Source organism: Argopecten irradians, chromosome 3 (assembly GCF_041381155.1).
Source record: "Argopecten irradians isolate NY chromosome 3, Ai_NY, whole genome shotgun sequence".
NCBI lineage: Eukaryota > Metazoa > Mollusca > Bivalvia > Pectinida > Pectinidae > Argopecten > Argopecten irradians.
The window spans coordinates 555,072-570,337 of NC_091136.1; the positions used below are offsets into that span (position 1 = coordinate 555,072).

Genomic DNA, 15,266 nt, shown 5'->3' on the forward strand with positions numbered 1-15,266 from the left:
ACATGATATCCTGTGTCAAAAAGGTGCCAGGGTTACACAGAATAGTATACTCGGAAAGGATATTTCGAGGTACGAACATAATTTCAAAATCCAAGCTTGCGACAGCACGCTCGTAGATTGTTCACCCACAAGCTCGATCAGAATCAAGACAATCCAAATTAAACTCACGATTGACCGTAAGCCACCGCCTTGTTCTTGGATATCTAAGAACCAAGGGCTCGGCATGACCAGCCGATTTTGATAATACAGGGGCCCATAATAACCTCTCGCTAAACTGTAGTCTGAAGCCAAAGTAGTGTTGTAGCAGTAAAAAAATGGAAGAAAAAAGAGCAAAAAACCTATTCAAACACCAGGATCTTCTTCCCCGGATACGAGATGCATCCCACGGCAAAACAGGTTGGCTCAATTGGAGCTACTGTGGAAAGCCTTCAGCTACTAAGAAATCCAGGTATATTAGGAGACAAAAAATGGGATATAACGGAAATCATATAACAGTGACGTAGCCACTTTCCGCGAATACAAGCATCTCGCCGACCTCGATAATTGATCTCAATGTAAACAAACTAGGAACAAACGTAAATAAAGGAATATGAATTAATACATTTAATTTTAGCGAATCTAGAGGCGAGAGCGAACGGAAAAGGATTTAGTAATGGCAGATGACACACCGGTTAAAAAGAAGGTAAATGATATTTAATGTGAACGTAAAGACTTGATAACATAACATTGTCACATATATCAGCTGTATATTACACTATAACTGTTAAATGGAGACATTTTATACCCAATACAACTGTTATATGCAGACATTTTCTGTCCAATATAACAGGTATAATACAACTGCAATATCAACTGTTATACGGAGACATTTTGTGTCCAATATAACAGATATAATACAACTGTTATATCAACTGTTATATGGAGACATTTTGTGTCCAAATGATAAACACGTTAATATCAATACAGTATATACAACTGTTACATGGAGACATTTTGTGTCCAATATGACAGGTATAATACAACTGCAATATCAACTGATATATGGAGACATTTTGTGTCCAATATAACAGGTATAATACAACTGCAATATCAACTGTTATATGGAGACATTTTGTGTCCAATATAAAAGATATTATACAACTGTTATATCAACTGTTATATGGAGACATTTTGTGTCCAATATAACAGATATAATACAACTGTTATATCAACTGTTATATGGAGACATTTTGTGTCCAATATAACAATATAACACTGTTATATACAACTGTTATAAGACTGTCCAATATTATAATCAACTGTATATCAACTGTTATATGGAGACATTTTGTGTCCAATATAACAGATATAATACAATTATATCAACTGTTATATTGAGAGACATTTTGTGTCCAATATAACAGATATAATACAACTGCTATACAACAATGTTATATGGAGACATTTTATGTCCAATATAACAGATATAATACAACTGTTATATGGAGACATTTTGTGTCCAATATAACAGATATAGTACAACTGTTATATCAACTGTTATATGGAGACATTTTGTGTCCAATATAACAGATATAATACAACTGTTATATCAACTGTTATATGGAGACATTTTGTGTCCAATATATCAGATATAATACAACTGTATATATCAGCTGTTATATGGAGACATTTCATGTCCAATATAACATAACTTAAACTATAGACCCTGAAATTAGTTAATGATGTAAATATAAGTATTAAACTATCTCCCTATGGAATCTCATAATGGTCTATATATATATATGCCAGAGCTTAGCTTCGCAGACAATCATCTCATAATGCGCATGTGCACTTAATAATTATGACAATTGTCTGCAAGGCTCTGGCATTTGTGTAGGCCATAGATGACATAGGAGGATAAAGATTGTTTTATGTGTTTTTGGACCAACAGTTGTTATGCAGTCTTGACAGGAATGTAGAATTTATATGATTAATATAATGATGTCATTTTCTATTTTAGTCCAGACTTCGTGCCTCAGACATAAAAGTTACAGGCCAGTGGAACATAAGTTATGAACAGGAGTATGACTTCTCCAGGATAACTGGCCTGAAGGGCAAAAGAAATGCCAGTATACAAGGGCGTCCCCCGAATGTGATTGAAACATGGAGTAGAAGAAAGCCTTCAGACAGAATTGAGGTACATATGATATCAAAAATTGACACCATTGCTAGCTGTATAAAGTGAACAGAATAAATGTAAACTTTATTATTATGATTTAAGCTGCTTCATCATAAAACAAAGACAATTTTAGCTCATCTTTCATTTCTATTTTCATAGACTTTTGCAAATTCCAAGATTCCCAAGGGGCCAATTTTACTTTGGCTGTACAAATGACCAATTTCTATTTAAATTTTTACCTTTAAATTTTAGCATCAAGTACATTCAGTTGTGGAGTGTGAAAATTCCATTCCTGTGGTTGAGCCAGTAGAGGTGTTTCCCACATGTGCATTAAACACAGATGAGTTGTACCGGGATGCGCTAATAAGACATGGGGGATTCCACTCCTTGAGTGACAACAAAACTTTTGTTGCATTGGACTTCTCAACTGAACTCTCAATACTGAAAGTATGTACAATGTATATTTTAAATGAATGAAATTTAATAGTCATGGACATTAAGAAGACAGTAGATGCATTAAGATTAGTATCTCAGAGCTTGATTATTAGCTTAGGTTTAGACACTTGGCCCAAAGGGCTGGTGATCTTAAGTAATGATGCAGCATCCATTCTTTGTCGTTCCATCAATATTTCCTTTATTAATCACTAATCAAGTTATAGAGTTATGCATGTTATGCATGGATTGTCACCTTTAACCAGAACCATCCTTGAGGAAGGGGAACAGATCTAGAGTTTATATAAATCTTACCTCTGATAGTGGAATAAACAGTGGTATATTCTAGAAATCAGTACTACCATAGAGTTATTAATGTACCAAAGTTGGATAGGAAAATTCTTTCAGGAAAGGAAATCTATCAAGGTCTGGGACATGACATAGTATAGGAGGGACAAGGACAAATAGAGGGAAATTAGAAGTTAAGTTCTTGAAATGCTTGAGGAAATGAAATAAAACACATAATCTTATATATCGCTTAGCTTCAGAAATCAGTTGAGCGGTACAGGCCTTCTAGCCTCTTGTTGAAATGGTATTGTGTACTTCTAACATTTCATTTTAAAATGTTTAGTTTAGAATGATATCTCAAACACTCTATGCCTAGCATAAATCTTACCAGGCCTCAGTTTTATAAACATTCTTGAACTTAACATTATCCCAAGAAAGCAAAATTAAAGAAAAATCCTTAAGTTAATGGACTTCCCCCAACTTCTGTAATTAGTGATGCTTAAAACTTAATATGATGATAAATTGGATAAATCAAAAGAAATGATTAAGTGTATTATATCTGTTTTAAATTAGCTTTATGCTTTTAATGTAAAATGCATTGATAAAGAACACTGACCATGAATGTAACTGTATATTAATGTTATATTTTCGAGATTTTCTGAACTACATACAATAATTATATTTTTACTGGTTTCCAAAATAATGATCATTTGGTAAAGAATACCTTGCAATAACACTCACTTGTGAATACAAACACATATTTCAGATATGATAAATATTTTTGAAGTTTTGACTACAACCAGTAACATTTATAGTAGTGTAGGCTCGATACTCCAGGGGTTCCGATCACATACGATCTCAACACCCCTGGACTATCACATAGTCAAATTGGAGGCAGCTCAGCGGCAAACGGCTGAACCAATCACAGCCCTGCAAATATTTCCTTTGAAGACTACAGAGAGAGTGATGCCCAACATCAAAGCCACACAGACAACCACAGTGTACCATTATAATATATCTCTTTAGATGTACATCAAACGACTGAATTACCTGTTCAGTTTTCTGTTGACTCCAATTTGACTATGAGATAGTCCTAGGGTGAAGAGATCGTAAGTGGTCGGAACCCTAGCAGTATCCAGGATGGCATAATACAAATAACTAACATTTCAAAGTGTTTTCACTTATGTTTTCAGTTAACATACATATGTACTCACAATGTTACATAATTTATCAGGTGAATAAGTATGTGTTCCTTAAAAGGATTGCATACAATTTTCATGGAGAATGGAGATGGGTGTATACCTGTTCCTGCAATCCTTCAAGATCCGAACTAATTGACTGCCTTTCTGTGAATGTGGATATTACTTTTGAAGGTAAAATATGACCAATTTGTAACAAATGTGTTCAATAGGTGTCAGCCATGGCTATAGACATTGAAATTAATATAATGATGTTTTTGTGACACTGTTCTGACTGTACAATGCATTTGATAATCCTTATGGATGGACAGTTTACTTGTCTAAATGGTTGGCTAACCTCCAGATGACCAATGGAGTTTAGCCAAAATGGTTTTACTTGGCTGTATTGCTATAAACAACATTGCTTATGAGAATCATCAATTGGTATCTCTCATATACACGTTGATGCTTGATTTGAATTGCTCTTTTTGAGGTCTTCTGACTCAAAGGGTCATCATGCACTGACATGCAGTATCTCTCGTCATGCACTGTGTGCTATTCGCCATGTGTAAACTGTTCATTCAAAAGTTCAATCAAATGTTTTTTTTGTTAATAACCAAAGGCCCTTGGGTACTCATATTGGGCCTGTAGCATGCTTGGAGGACTACCGAGTTCGTTCAAATGTCTTTAAACGACTTCTTTTCAATAACTACCCAGTGTAAAAGGCATAAGAGACCTGAAATCGGGCATGTATCATGCTGAGGTGAAGGGCTACCAAGTTTGTTCAAATGATAACCTTGACCTTCATTCCTTTGTAAATTACTAAGAGGTCTAGAGACCTGAAAGTGGCCATGTAGCTGAAAGTGGCCAAATTTCTGACATGCATGCATAATTCATTTCAGACTTCACCCTACAGAATCCTGGATGTTTACACAGTGGAGCTGTAGAAATACTGTTGGAGGAGTTTGACATCTCGCATTGTATAATCCCTGACATTTCTGGTAAATATCGCATGTTTTTGCCTTGATTTATTTCTGTATATTCAATATTATTTGTATGAAGTTTCATTACCGTCTTATACATTACAGTGGAAAATTGCATTGCTGTTGGCAATGGCTTATAATGATTCATAAGGAACAGTTTCTCTCAATTAATCTTGAATTCAGAAGAGATGATCTATAGAGTATTGAATTATAAGGATTTGTTTTTTATATTATAACACAAACATTTTGATTGTACTTGCATCAGAAATGACTCAGATTATTATGTAATCTCCATAACATGAAGGTAATCATTAAATAGATTAGCAACTATATAAACTATTTAGAAATAACAGTTAAATCACTCTGGTATGTACAGTTTTGCATCATCGAAAATAAAACATTATTAAACATACCAGCCAAAATGAAAGCAGTTCATTTCTTTAGAGACCTCTTTTTAATTTCAAATTTCATAAGTAATTTTTGGGGCCTTAATTTTCTTCTCAACTGTACATATGACATTAACATTCAATAGTTCACAGGGTCAGGTGACTCTGTTAAATGCAAATATGGAATGTATTGATTGATAATTATTTGTCTTGCTTTTAATTCACATACATGGGTCTCATGCTCAAGGTGCAAAGAATTGTCAACATTTAAACTCATTTTTTTTGCATAAGTGAAATTAGGAGGGAAGATAAAAAATTATTAACTTAAGGATTTTATAAATGACATATTTGTACAGGCAGTGCACTTGATGACAGAACTGAAGGTATAAATGAAGAAAATGGCTTTGATCAGGTATGATGATTTCAGCAATTGATTAGTTATTAGTTATTCTTGTTTGCTTTGAAGGAAATTTTTTTTCGTTTTTATTGACTTTGGAAGGAAGCAAATATTGCAGATGGTTCTAATTATACTATATGTATAGGTTGTATAGGCACACAGCCTTGTTTCTGTGATTCTGATAGGTGGGATGTACCTTCATAAGGGGTCATCACAATTATTTCTGAAATATGAAATGGATGCATTTGCCACTCTCAAAATGTAAAGATAATCTTATATCTTTTAAAACTTATACCAAGCAGTTGTGGGTGAAACTGTGATTACCTTGGTTATAACTTTGGAAATATCTGAAAATCTTCAATGGATGCAGTGAGCCCTAAATATGGCAAAATGTGAAAGTTTTCCGATGTTAATAGAATTATATATATACATGGGTTTCTAATTTACTAGCTAGTACATTTATATGATGAAAATGGTTTTGCAGATATATGATAATATTTACAGTTTATACTGACTCAATAACCATGCTTTCAAGTAATATCATTATCAGTGTATAATGTTACCACAACACGCGCGGCGATTCTATTGTTACGTGAATAGTCGATGGCGTAGCAACGTGGGATCATGACCCCACTTTTGGCGGGAACATATGAATGACTCGATTCCAATCAGTTGTTCAATCGAATTCGCTGACGATGACGGGAGAGAAAAAAATATGTGTATTTAAATGAAAAATATGCAACTGCCGCGGAATTGATAATATTCATTTACTTGAAAAACTGTAAATATAAGGAATAGATGTTTATTTTGTTGAGGTTATGAGGGTATAATGATAATGGAGCACGTGTAAATTATGTAACCCCGGCGAAGCAAAATAAACATCTATTCCTTAAATATAGGAATCAGGTGTTGTGCCCTTCACGGCCAACATTTTTTAAAGAAGATGCAAATTGATTTTTGCTTCATGATTACTATCATGTTAATTATGTGTATCTCATGGTTCTGTAGGAGCAATGCCGGTAAATAATTCAGGAGGAATGTTTAATGTCAGCCCAATTTGGACATTATGTTTGCTTTAAATTATGGATGAGTTACAATATTTTTAAGTTTGAGATAGTGAGTTTCAATATAAAGACAAATATGTAACTTATGTATGCATTATTTTCTTTGCAGAATATAGTGGCACTTGGGACTGATCATTATTATGTCATTTCCAAACAGGGTCCAGGTGTAGTTGAACAAAGTGGCAAATGTTTAACTTGCAACTGCTGTAATGTAGCATGTCCACACCTGATTTTGTTCAATGAAATCCATAACCCAACAGAAGTATGCACACAAAAATCAGATGGTTACAGACCACATTGTTATTCATCTGAGAAAATCCCTTTCCATTCAAATGCTGATTTGCAGGAAGTGTATCAAGTTCCTGCATTGCAACGATCTGAACTGGTAAGGGATAATTTTGTTGATTTAGCATCAAGTATGCTATATTGTGCTAAGTGCAACACAGACATTATTGAACAACCAGTAGTTCAGAGATGTGTTTTCCTGGTCATGGTTTCGGGAACAACAGAGATACAAGGTTAGTTAGAAGAAGAAATATATTAATATAAGATCCAAAAATTGATTAAAATATTTAGAAATTGATAATTATATACAATATATTTGATAATGATTTTTGTGTAAGTTTAAAGACAAAGGAGTACATTGCAGAATGCCACTGATAAATAGAAGCAAAACAACCTTACATGTATGAAGAGAACTATAATCAGCATATTATTCTTGGTTAAAGTTTTAAACAGACTACTTCGAAAAATAAAGTTCCATGTTTTCGAGCAATCTGTAATGTTTTGATAAATCTGCTGTACACTTATCGAAATCAAATTGTTATATTCCTGTTTTGTAGTTAGTGTGAAACAGTGCCCAAATTGTAAGCATGTGACTGGAATAGATGGACTGGATGTGGGCTTTATCAATCTGGGACACTACTTGGTTTGCCATGAGATTTTGAGGAGATACATGTATTACTTCTTTTCTGGAAGGTATTTAAATAGATAAGGCATTGCATACAGTTTAACGTCACACTAACCTAGTGTTCATATGTTTTTATGCAATGCTTGCATTTGACATATGCCACTGTAGTACAGTAAATGATGAGTATGCTATCCTACAAATAGTCTATTATTTGATTTTTCCTTCTTGTTGAATTTTATGACTTAAATGGAGATGAAGTGATCACCTTTTGTACATGCATTGTACTTCCTATTTTCATTAATAAAGTAATCCCTTAAAATTACACATATAACAGTCAAATCTGTAAATTATATGGTCACCACCATGTAAATTGGCTGTGTGATGAGTGAAGCTGAGACATATTGATAAAAAATTCACAAATGTCCTTTTCAATTAACTGATTTCACACATCTTTGTTACATTCTGTATCAGATCTCAGGTGACCGTTAATTATTCATATCCTAACTTTTATTTTTATAAAGATCAACACTCTACACAGAGTTCCAGGTACTCAAGGAGTACATGACAGACCATGGTGATAGGCATTTCAGCCAGAATCTCTCATATGCCAAATTCAAGTGGGCCTGGTATAGCTTCATAGAACTTTTAGACATTGCCTTTGATGAGGGATTTTTTTGTCCAGATTGTGGGGACAATCCAGATTCATTGATAATGGATGCCACTTCAGTATCCTTTAGGAAGGAGCTGGCATCCTGGTCCCTATTAGGCCCTGCAGGTGAATCAAGACCACCAAAACCACCTTCCGCAAAAGAGAAAAGGCTAAGGTAATTATTGAAGTACAAGTGCATGTATTAAAATATTCAACCATTTTGAAAGCTTTTAGCACTATCACTGGAATTTGGACATGATTGACATATAGTGACAATTATTAATCGTAGGTATTGAGCAAGGGTGTCTTATGGTCTATTGGTTTGATGTTTGAGGCTATTTCACCTTTAAGACTGAAAGATTGGGATGTCGAGTATTGTGACCTTTTAAAAGGGACACAGTTATTGCCAAACTCAAATATGTGCTAAGATATCAGTGTGCCACATGTGGAATTGTTAATTGTGAAAACAAGCAAAAGCAACAAAAAAAATTGCAGAGTTCTTCCAATCATAAGCATCATATCAATATATTTTTTATGAAGTCGTAAAACAAAAACCAGACTGACTTTGTCTTTTCATTGTCTTTTCATAGGTGCTTATTGAGATTAATTCTTCAATATTTTCAATAAATTGCCAGGTCACACATCTGTATGTATTTTGTCATCTAATAAATATATTCGATGGGTTAAAATAATTCCTTTCTCCTATTGTAAATGACACCTTTGATAAGTCATTGACAACTCAGTCTACATGAGTTAGACTTGCAGATACACAATAAATTAAACATTACAATAGTTATTTATTATTTTGTTGAATTTGTTTTTTCTTCATTTCACAGGAGGGATGAAAGATCCATGCTGCCCCTTTCAGTAAGGGAACCCCTCAGTGCCATAATAAGTAAAGGGGGAATGAAGGCAGATATGAAATCTACCATCATGTCTGCAATATTACAGGAATGCCCAAGTTATGTAGAACTCCTGAAAGTAATATTGGACAGTGCAGAGGTGAAGGCAGACTGTCTTTTTTTGAATCATCCGTGGAACAAATTTGTTGGCTGCCTGGTCAGTCCCTACCCTGCCTGTTCCCTTTTAAGTAGTGACCCTCGGGTACATTCTGTACTGAGGAGCATAAGTCCAGAGATTAGAGGGAACATGCAAGAACTGGCTATCTTACAGTACAACATACCAACTTTGTTTGCCCTGATCCAGGATTTGAAGGATGACTTCCCTTTTGATTGCTTCAAAAATGCAGTTGAGGAGATGATATCGAGGAGTACATCACCTTTCGGAAGATGCCATGAAGTAATAGAGAATATTAGATTTGACACCGAGAATATTTCTTATTTTCCCACATTGGAAGTCGTCAGAGGAAGGGGGCTATACTCCTCTGATAAAGATATCACCAGAGCTAGGGAATGCACCAAAATGTCAAGAGGACATCCTTCTCTTCTTCCTGGCATATTCACCCTTTTTTGCAATCATGGTATGTACCCAAATATTATTAGTTTTACACAAATCAAATTACATGTAAAATACTGATGATTTAACATATCAAAATTAAGCAATGATGGTGTTATTCCCATTATAATGTAAGAACATTAAAAATTGCATCTCAAGAAAGACCATTCATGATGGCTTGCATTTTTTATATCATTATTATATATGACTTTGCTATTTCCCAGAAAGTGCAGATGGGATCTTTATCAAATTACATATGTAGCTTTCTCAAGGACCTACTTGTGCATATTGCATTGTGGATGTCATATTGAATTTTGATTATTGAAGTTGTTACCAGTATTTCACATGAAGAACTGAAGTGATCAGTCAAAAATTACATACATAGTTTTCTATTGTCAGACATAAATCATTCTATGGTGGACTCCAAGAAATCTCTGGGATTTATTCTTCTATTTTATTGTGAAATTGGTTCAAAACTTTAAGCATATAGATTGGCTGTTTTCCTCTAATTGTTTTATTTCGAAATTGCTGAATAATTGCATATCATAGTTGTACATGGTATGGTTGAAAATTGAAATTGTACATTCTGAACATATTTGTTTCAGGAGTGTGCTACGGATTTGAAGTCATGAAATACCATGAATCTCCGAATGTCCCATTCACCATTCTACGGAGCCGTTGCAAAGAAGGTATTTACATTTACATTTTCATATCCTACAGACTTACGTTTGATAGGATCCTGTGTCATCTGGAAAATCCTGTTGATACTACTTCTTTGACCCCTATTTACATGTACATATTTATTGCTGTGAATTAAAGTTTAAGACCCCTTTTAAACTACAAAATATAGTGATTTCTGTATGCCTATACATGTTTATAAGTGGCCAGCGACAACATCAACATTAAACAATAATTTTACTTGACATGTTGCCATTGTATCTCCTACATTACTCTTAACTTTAAAAAACATGTTGAAGGTTATGCAAATATTTCTCCTGAATTATACATCATGCTAATATGAACATTCATTATTTGTTTCATCTAGCTCCATCTCTTGTGGTATATGACAACGCTTGTAATCTTCACCAGTACTGTATAAACAGGGATCCAGATTTTTTCAAAAACACAGCATTTCGTGTGGATGCACTCCATTTCAAGAACCATAAAGGTACTTGTAATATGATTTATTATATTTATCAAAAATAGGTAAATTTGTTATTTTGAAAAGAGATACATTGTTACATTGTCATTTGAAAACAAGGAAAATATGATTTTGTATTTGTATTTGCCAAAAGTTGTCCTACTGATCAGACTTACTTTAATGTGGTCTCAAAATCTATTGTTTCTGTGAAAAACAAAGACATTGTTAGGCAATGATTCAAAGTAATTGATAAGTGGATGTGTATTAGATATATGATAAATTATCCTTCAATTGATTTTTAGCGTGCGGATCTTCATATGAGTTGAAAGCTTATCCTCAACACAAGAAGCTGAATTCTCAAGTGGTGGAACAAGCCAACTCTCGTATCCAGCGGATCAAAAGTCAATTATCGTACATGACACAAAGCAATTTTGTTAACCATTGTAAACTATTTCTATGGGCACAGAATAAGAAAGTAATTCAACCCCGTAATTAACATTCGCAGGTAATTTGCAGGTTTTCGGCCTCATTGGAAGTCAGGAGACTTATGGAGAGTCATTGATGGGCTCCGTGATTGCGGTGACTGATAGGGGTTTTTAACCCCTCCCTACACCGACTAGAAATTGAGTTCCGGCGGTGCGCGCAATTAAAACGTAGTATTTACTGTTCATATAATACAAGTTAAAAATGCTAGTACAGCATACTAAGTGGAGCCGAAGGATATAGAATTTGATTTCTCATGAGGTATAATGTCATAATTAATATTTTAAAATATAGGATTTGGCATTGATATAGAAATTGGTGGTAATAGTGGCGGGGCTTTCCCCAGACATCTGTTGACACCAGTTGGTATAGTAAAGTTTGATAGTGGACACACTATAACTTAAATTCTAGATTAATTCGGTAGGTACTTAGAATTGTAGGCCAGTATTAGATTGTCACTAAAATGATTTGGCCTTGTACTTAAATATTTGGAAAACGATCCTTGGTTAACACACAGAATCAGTCGGAGGCGAACTTGCTTGGATGATGTTTCCAATGGTTGTTCAGTCTGCTTTTGAAGATATTGACATTTGGTGCACTCGATACGTCGTTAGGAAGACCATTCCATAGGTTTACCACACGGTTCGAAAAGAAGTTTCTGCTTGAGTTTAGTCTGAAGGACTTCTTAAAGATTTTATTGGCATTTCCTCTAGTAGCTGTGTATGTTGGTTTTTGAAACATCCTTCTTGTGTCTATAGAATCTATTTTATTGATAATTTTGTAGGTTTGAATCAAATCAGATCTTTTTCTCCTATACTCCAGCGTTGGGAGGCCAAGTTTTCTTAGTCTCTCACCATATGGGATGTCCTTTAGGGAGGGTATCCTTTTAGTTGCTCTTCTCTGGACGTTTTCAATAGCTCTTTTGTCTTTCTGGTACATTAGTGACCATATAGTTGAACCATACTCTATATATCCTACAAGTGTCTTGAACAATATAGTGAATACATCTGGGTCCATGTAGGTGAATGTTCTGAAGATTACCCCCATGATTTTGTTTGCTTTCGCAGTTGCGTTGTTTACATGTTCAGTAAAAGTTAATTTGAAGATGTTATAACCATTATCTAAAGCTGTTATCCAGTCTTCTAGTGTCTCTAGTAGTTGAGTTGTACAAGATCGCCCATGTCTGAATCCATGTTGTTCTTTAGTGAAAATTTGTTTGGTAACCATATGTTTGATTATTGCGTCACGAATTATACGTTGTAAAATTTTAGAGGGAACAGACGTCAGACTAATGGGTCTGTAGTTTCCTGGATCTTTCCGTGACCCCTTTTTGTATATAGGGCTAACGTTGGCCTTTTTCCATTGGTTAGGGAGGGTCCCTTCTTGTAGAGATTTCCTGTAAATCAAGGTGAGAGGCCGTTTCAGTTCCTTGATGGTTTTGACGATGAGGTTGGGGTGAATGTTGTCGGGTCCAGGTGACTTGTTGCTATTGATTTTTAGTACAGCTTGTTCAACTATTTGTTCAGTTATTGGGACATTTTCCAAGGGAGACTGGTATGTTCTTGATGGTAGTTGGGGAAGTGGTTTTGAAGGATCATCTTTAGTGAAAACACTAGCAAAATAATTGTTCATTATGGTTGCTACCTCTAAAGGGTCTTGGGTGATGATCCCCTCTGTAGATTTGACACTAAACATTGTCGGCGCTGTTTTGGTTTTGGATCTCACATATTTACAGAAGAGCTTGGGGTTGGTTTTGATCTTTGAGGCAATGTCCTGCTCGCAAGAATATTTAGAAAGTCGTAGTGCTTTGGTTGTTTCGTTTCTGGCTTTTTTGTAATTATCAAAGTTTGTAGTTGTCTTACAGTTTAAGTATTTTGTCCCGAGTCTGCTTTTCTTTCTTATTTTATCTTGAGCCTCTCGGTTTATATATGGTTTCCTTCGGCTTTGATTTCCTAGCTTATAGGTTGGGATAACAATTTCATATGTTAAATTTACTGACGACCTCATCAACTTTTAGTACATGTGAGATCAAACTGTCACCCTGATGTGGTCCCAGGTTAAAATTATTGTTGATAAACTATTATTCATAACAACTCACATTGATTTCTACGTTGATATGGGACTATAGATGTTGTGATGGGTATCAATGATCGAGAAGATGCAAGATTTTGAAAATTTGATATTGTACCCAGTGTCAAGAATTAGTTAAAATATTTACAGGATGCATCAGAAGTTCCAATGTTAATGGATGGTAGTGATTTGAGTGAGTAAGAATAAGATTGTGTAAGAATGGCTTTTATATTTCCTTGTTTACATCTGTGATTTGGATATCAGTATATCATTACCATACTATTATGTCAAACATATCTTCATTTGATTTGTAAAGCACCAATAAATGTTCCCCTTTTATGAAATTTTAATGAAAAATTCTGCTAGGGTGATGATGATATGTGATGTTTTGAAATATATAATGATATAACTAAATGTGTTGCTGCAATTATTGCAGATATAATTTTTCTATCGGTTGCTGATAACCCGGTACAATTAATTTTATTGATGGTAATGACATTTTCAAAATATTGATAATTACTTTTAAATAATTGTTGATTGTATCCAAAAAGTAGCATTGCTTTTGCCAGTTATTTAATTTATTCAGTTATTTTGTACTGAATGAAAAATGGGAAGGGATTATAAGAGGGGTTGATGACGTAACGTGATTTACAGAACAGGATGCGAACCTCTGGCACACCGTGAAAAGTTGTAAGTTCGTAAGTCACTGGCGCGGCTGAAAATGCTCGTAAACTTGGCCTGCTGTACATCAGAGTCTGTCATCTTTCATTATTTCATTTGATAATTTCCATGACTAAGAGTACTGGCATTTTTCTTTTTTCATTTCGATTGTAATATAATTATTGTAAAAATAAGTTATTCTTATCATGTATATATCATTGTTTCATATCGTGTGTAAATGTTTGAAAAATGCTGTTGTTATGTTGTCAAGAATTTTATTGATATAAACTTTCAGAAATGTAAAAATTGTCATGTTTTATTTAACATTATCCTTAAATAATAAGAAGATTAAAATAATTCTGACAGCTGAAATACAGATAGTGAATAACTGAAATTAACATTTCCAACATGTAAAAAAGTTTATGTTGTGTTTTGAGCAGCTAGAGGATTATTGTTACAGAGAAAAATTGGTTGCTAATGTGTAACTTTGGGCTGTGAAAGGAAGTTTTCTGAAATGTGACTTTTTCCCAATAAATATACCTAAAAGAGCAAAATAGCAAAAACAACATGTTTGCTAACATTACAAAATGTGTGTATACATTATTATGTAATAAATGGTTATTAGGTTTTCTGACATATTTTAGAGACACATAGGGAAGAATCATTAATGAATAAATATAATAAGATTAGGAGAAGGAAGGAAAGCAGAGAAAACAATGGTCATTTAGAAGACATATGGAGATTGTTGAATTATTGACTTCAAGAACTTCATAAAGTCCTTATAATAAATAAGTTAAATACCACATATATATATATATATTACAATTTAACAGATAATGGTTTCCTTAAAACCTGATGTTCCTTTTCATACTTATAACTCGATCCTGAAACAGTTTATTATATTACAATATAACAGTTATCACACAACTTTTTTATGGGGACATTCTGTGTTCAGTATAATAATACCACTGTTGTACACAAAATATCTCTATATAACAGTTGAATAGTAGTT

At 34.0% G+C, this 15,266-nt stretch overlaps 2 protein-coding genes across 2 annotated transcripts; one reads left to right on the forward strand and one right to left on the reverse strand.

The window, feature by feature from the left end:
• Positions 1-450: 450 nt before the first annotated feature.
• On the forward strand, positions 451-14,560 carry LOC138317229 (uncharacterized). Its single transcript, XM_069258780.1, has 13 exons — positions 451-682; positions 2,000-2,176; positions 2,411-2,605; positions 4,113-4,251; positions 4,959-5,057; positions 5,782-5,837; positions 6,996-7,404; positions 7,729-7,864; positions 8,318-8,620; positions 9,282-9,925; positions 10,506-10,589; positions 10,946-11,068; positions 11,344-14,560. Exons 1-13 carry the CDS (start codon positions 653-655, stop codon positions 11,535-11,537), a joined length of 2,589 nt encoding a protein of 862 aa, XP_069114881.1. The 5' UTR covers positions 451-652; the 3' UTR covers positions 11,538-14,560.
• Positions 12,044-13,219, reverse strand: LOC138320186 (uncharacterized). The gene has a single exon (XM_069263229.1). The coding sequence runs from the start codon at positions 13,217-13,219 to the stop codon at positions 12,044-12,046; it is 1,176 nt and encodes a 391-aa protein (XP_069119330.1).
• Positions 14,561-15,266: the final 706 nt, after the last annotated feature.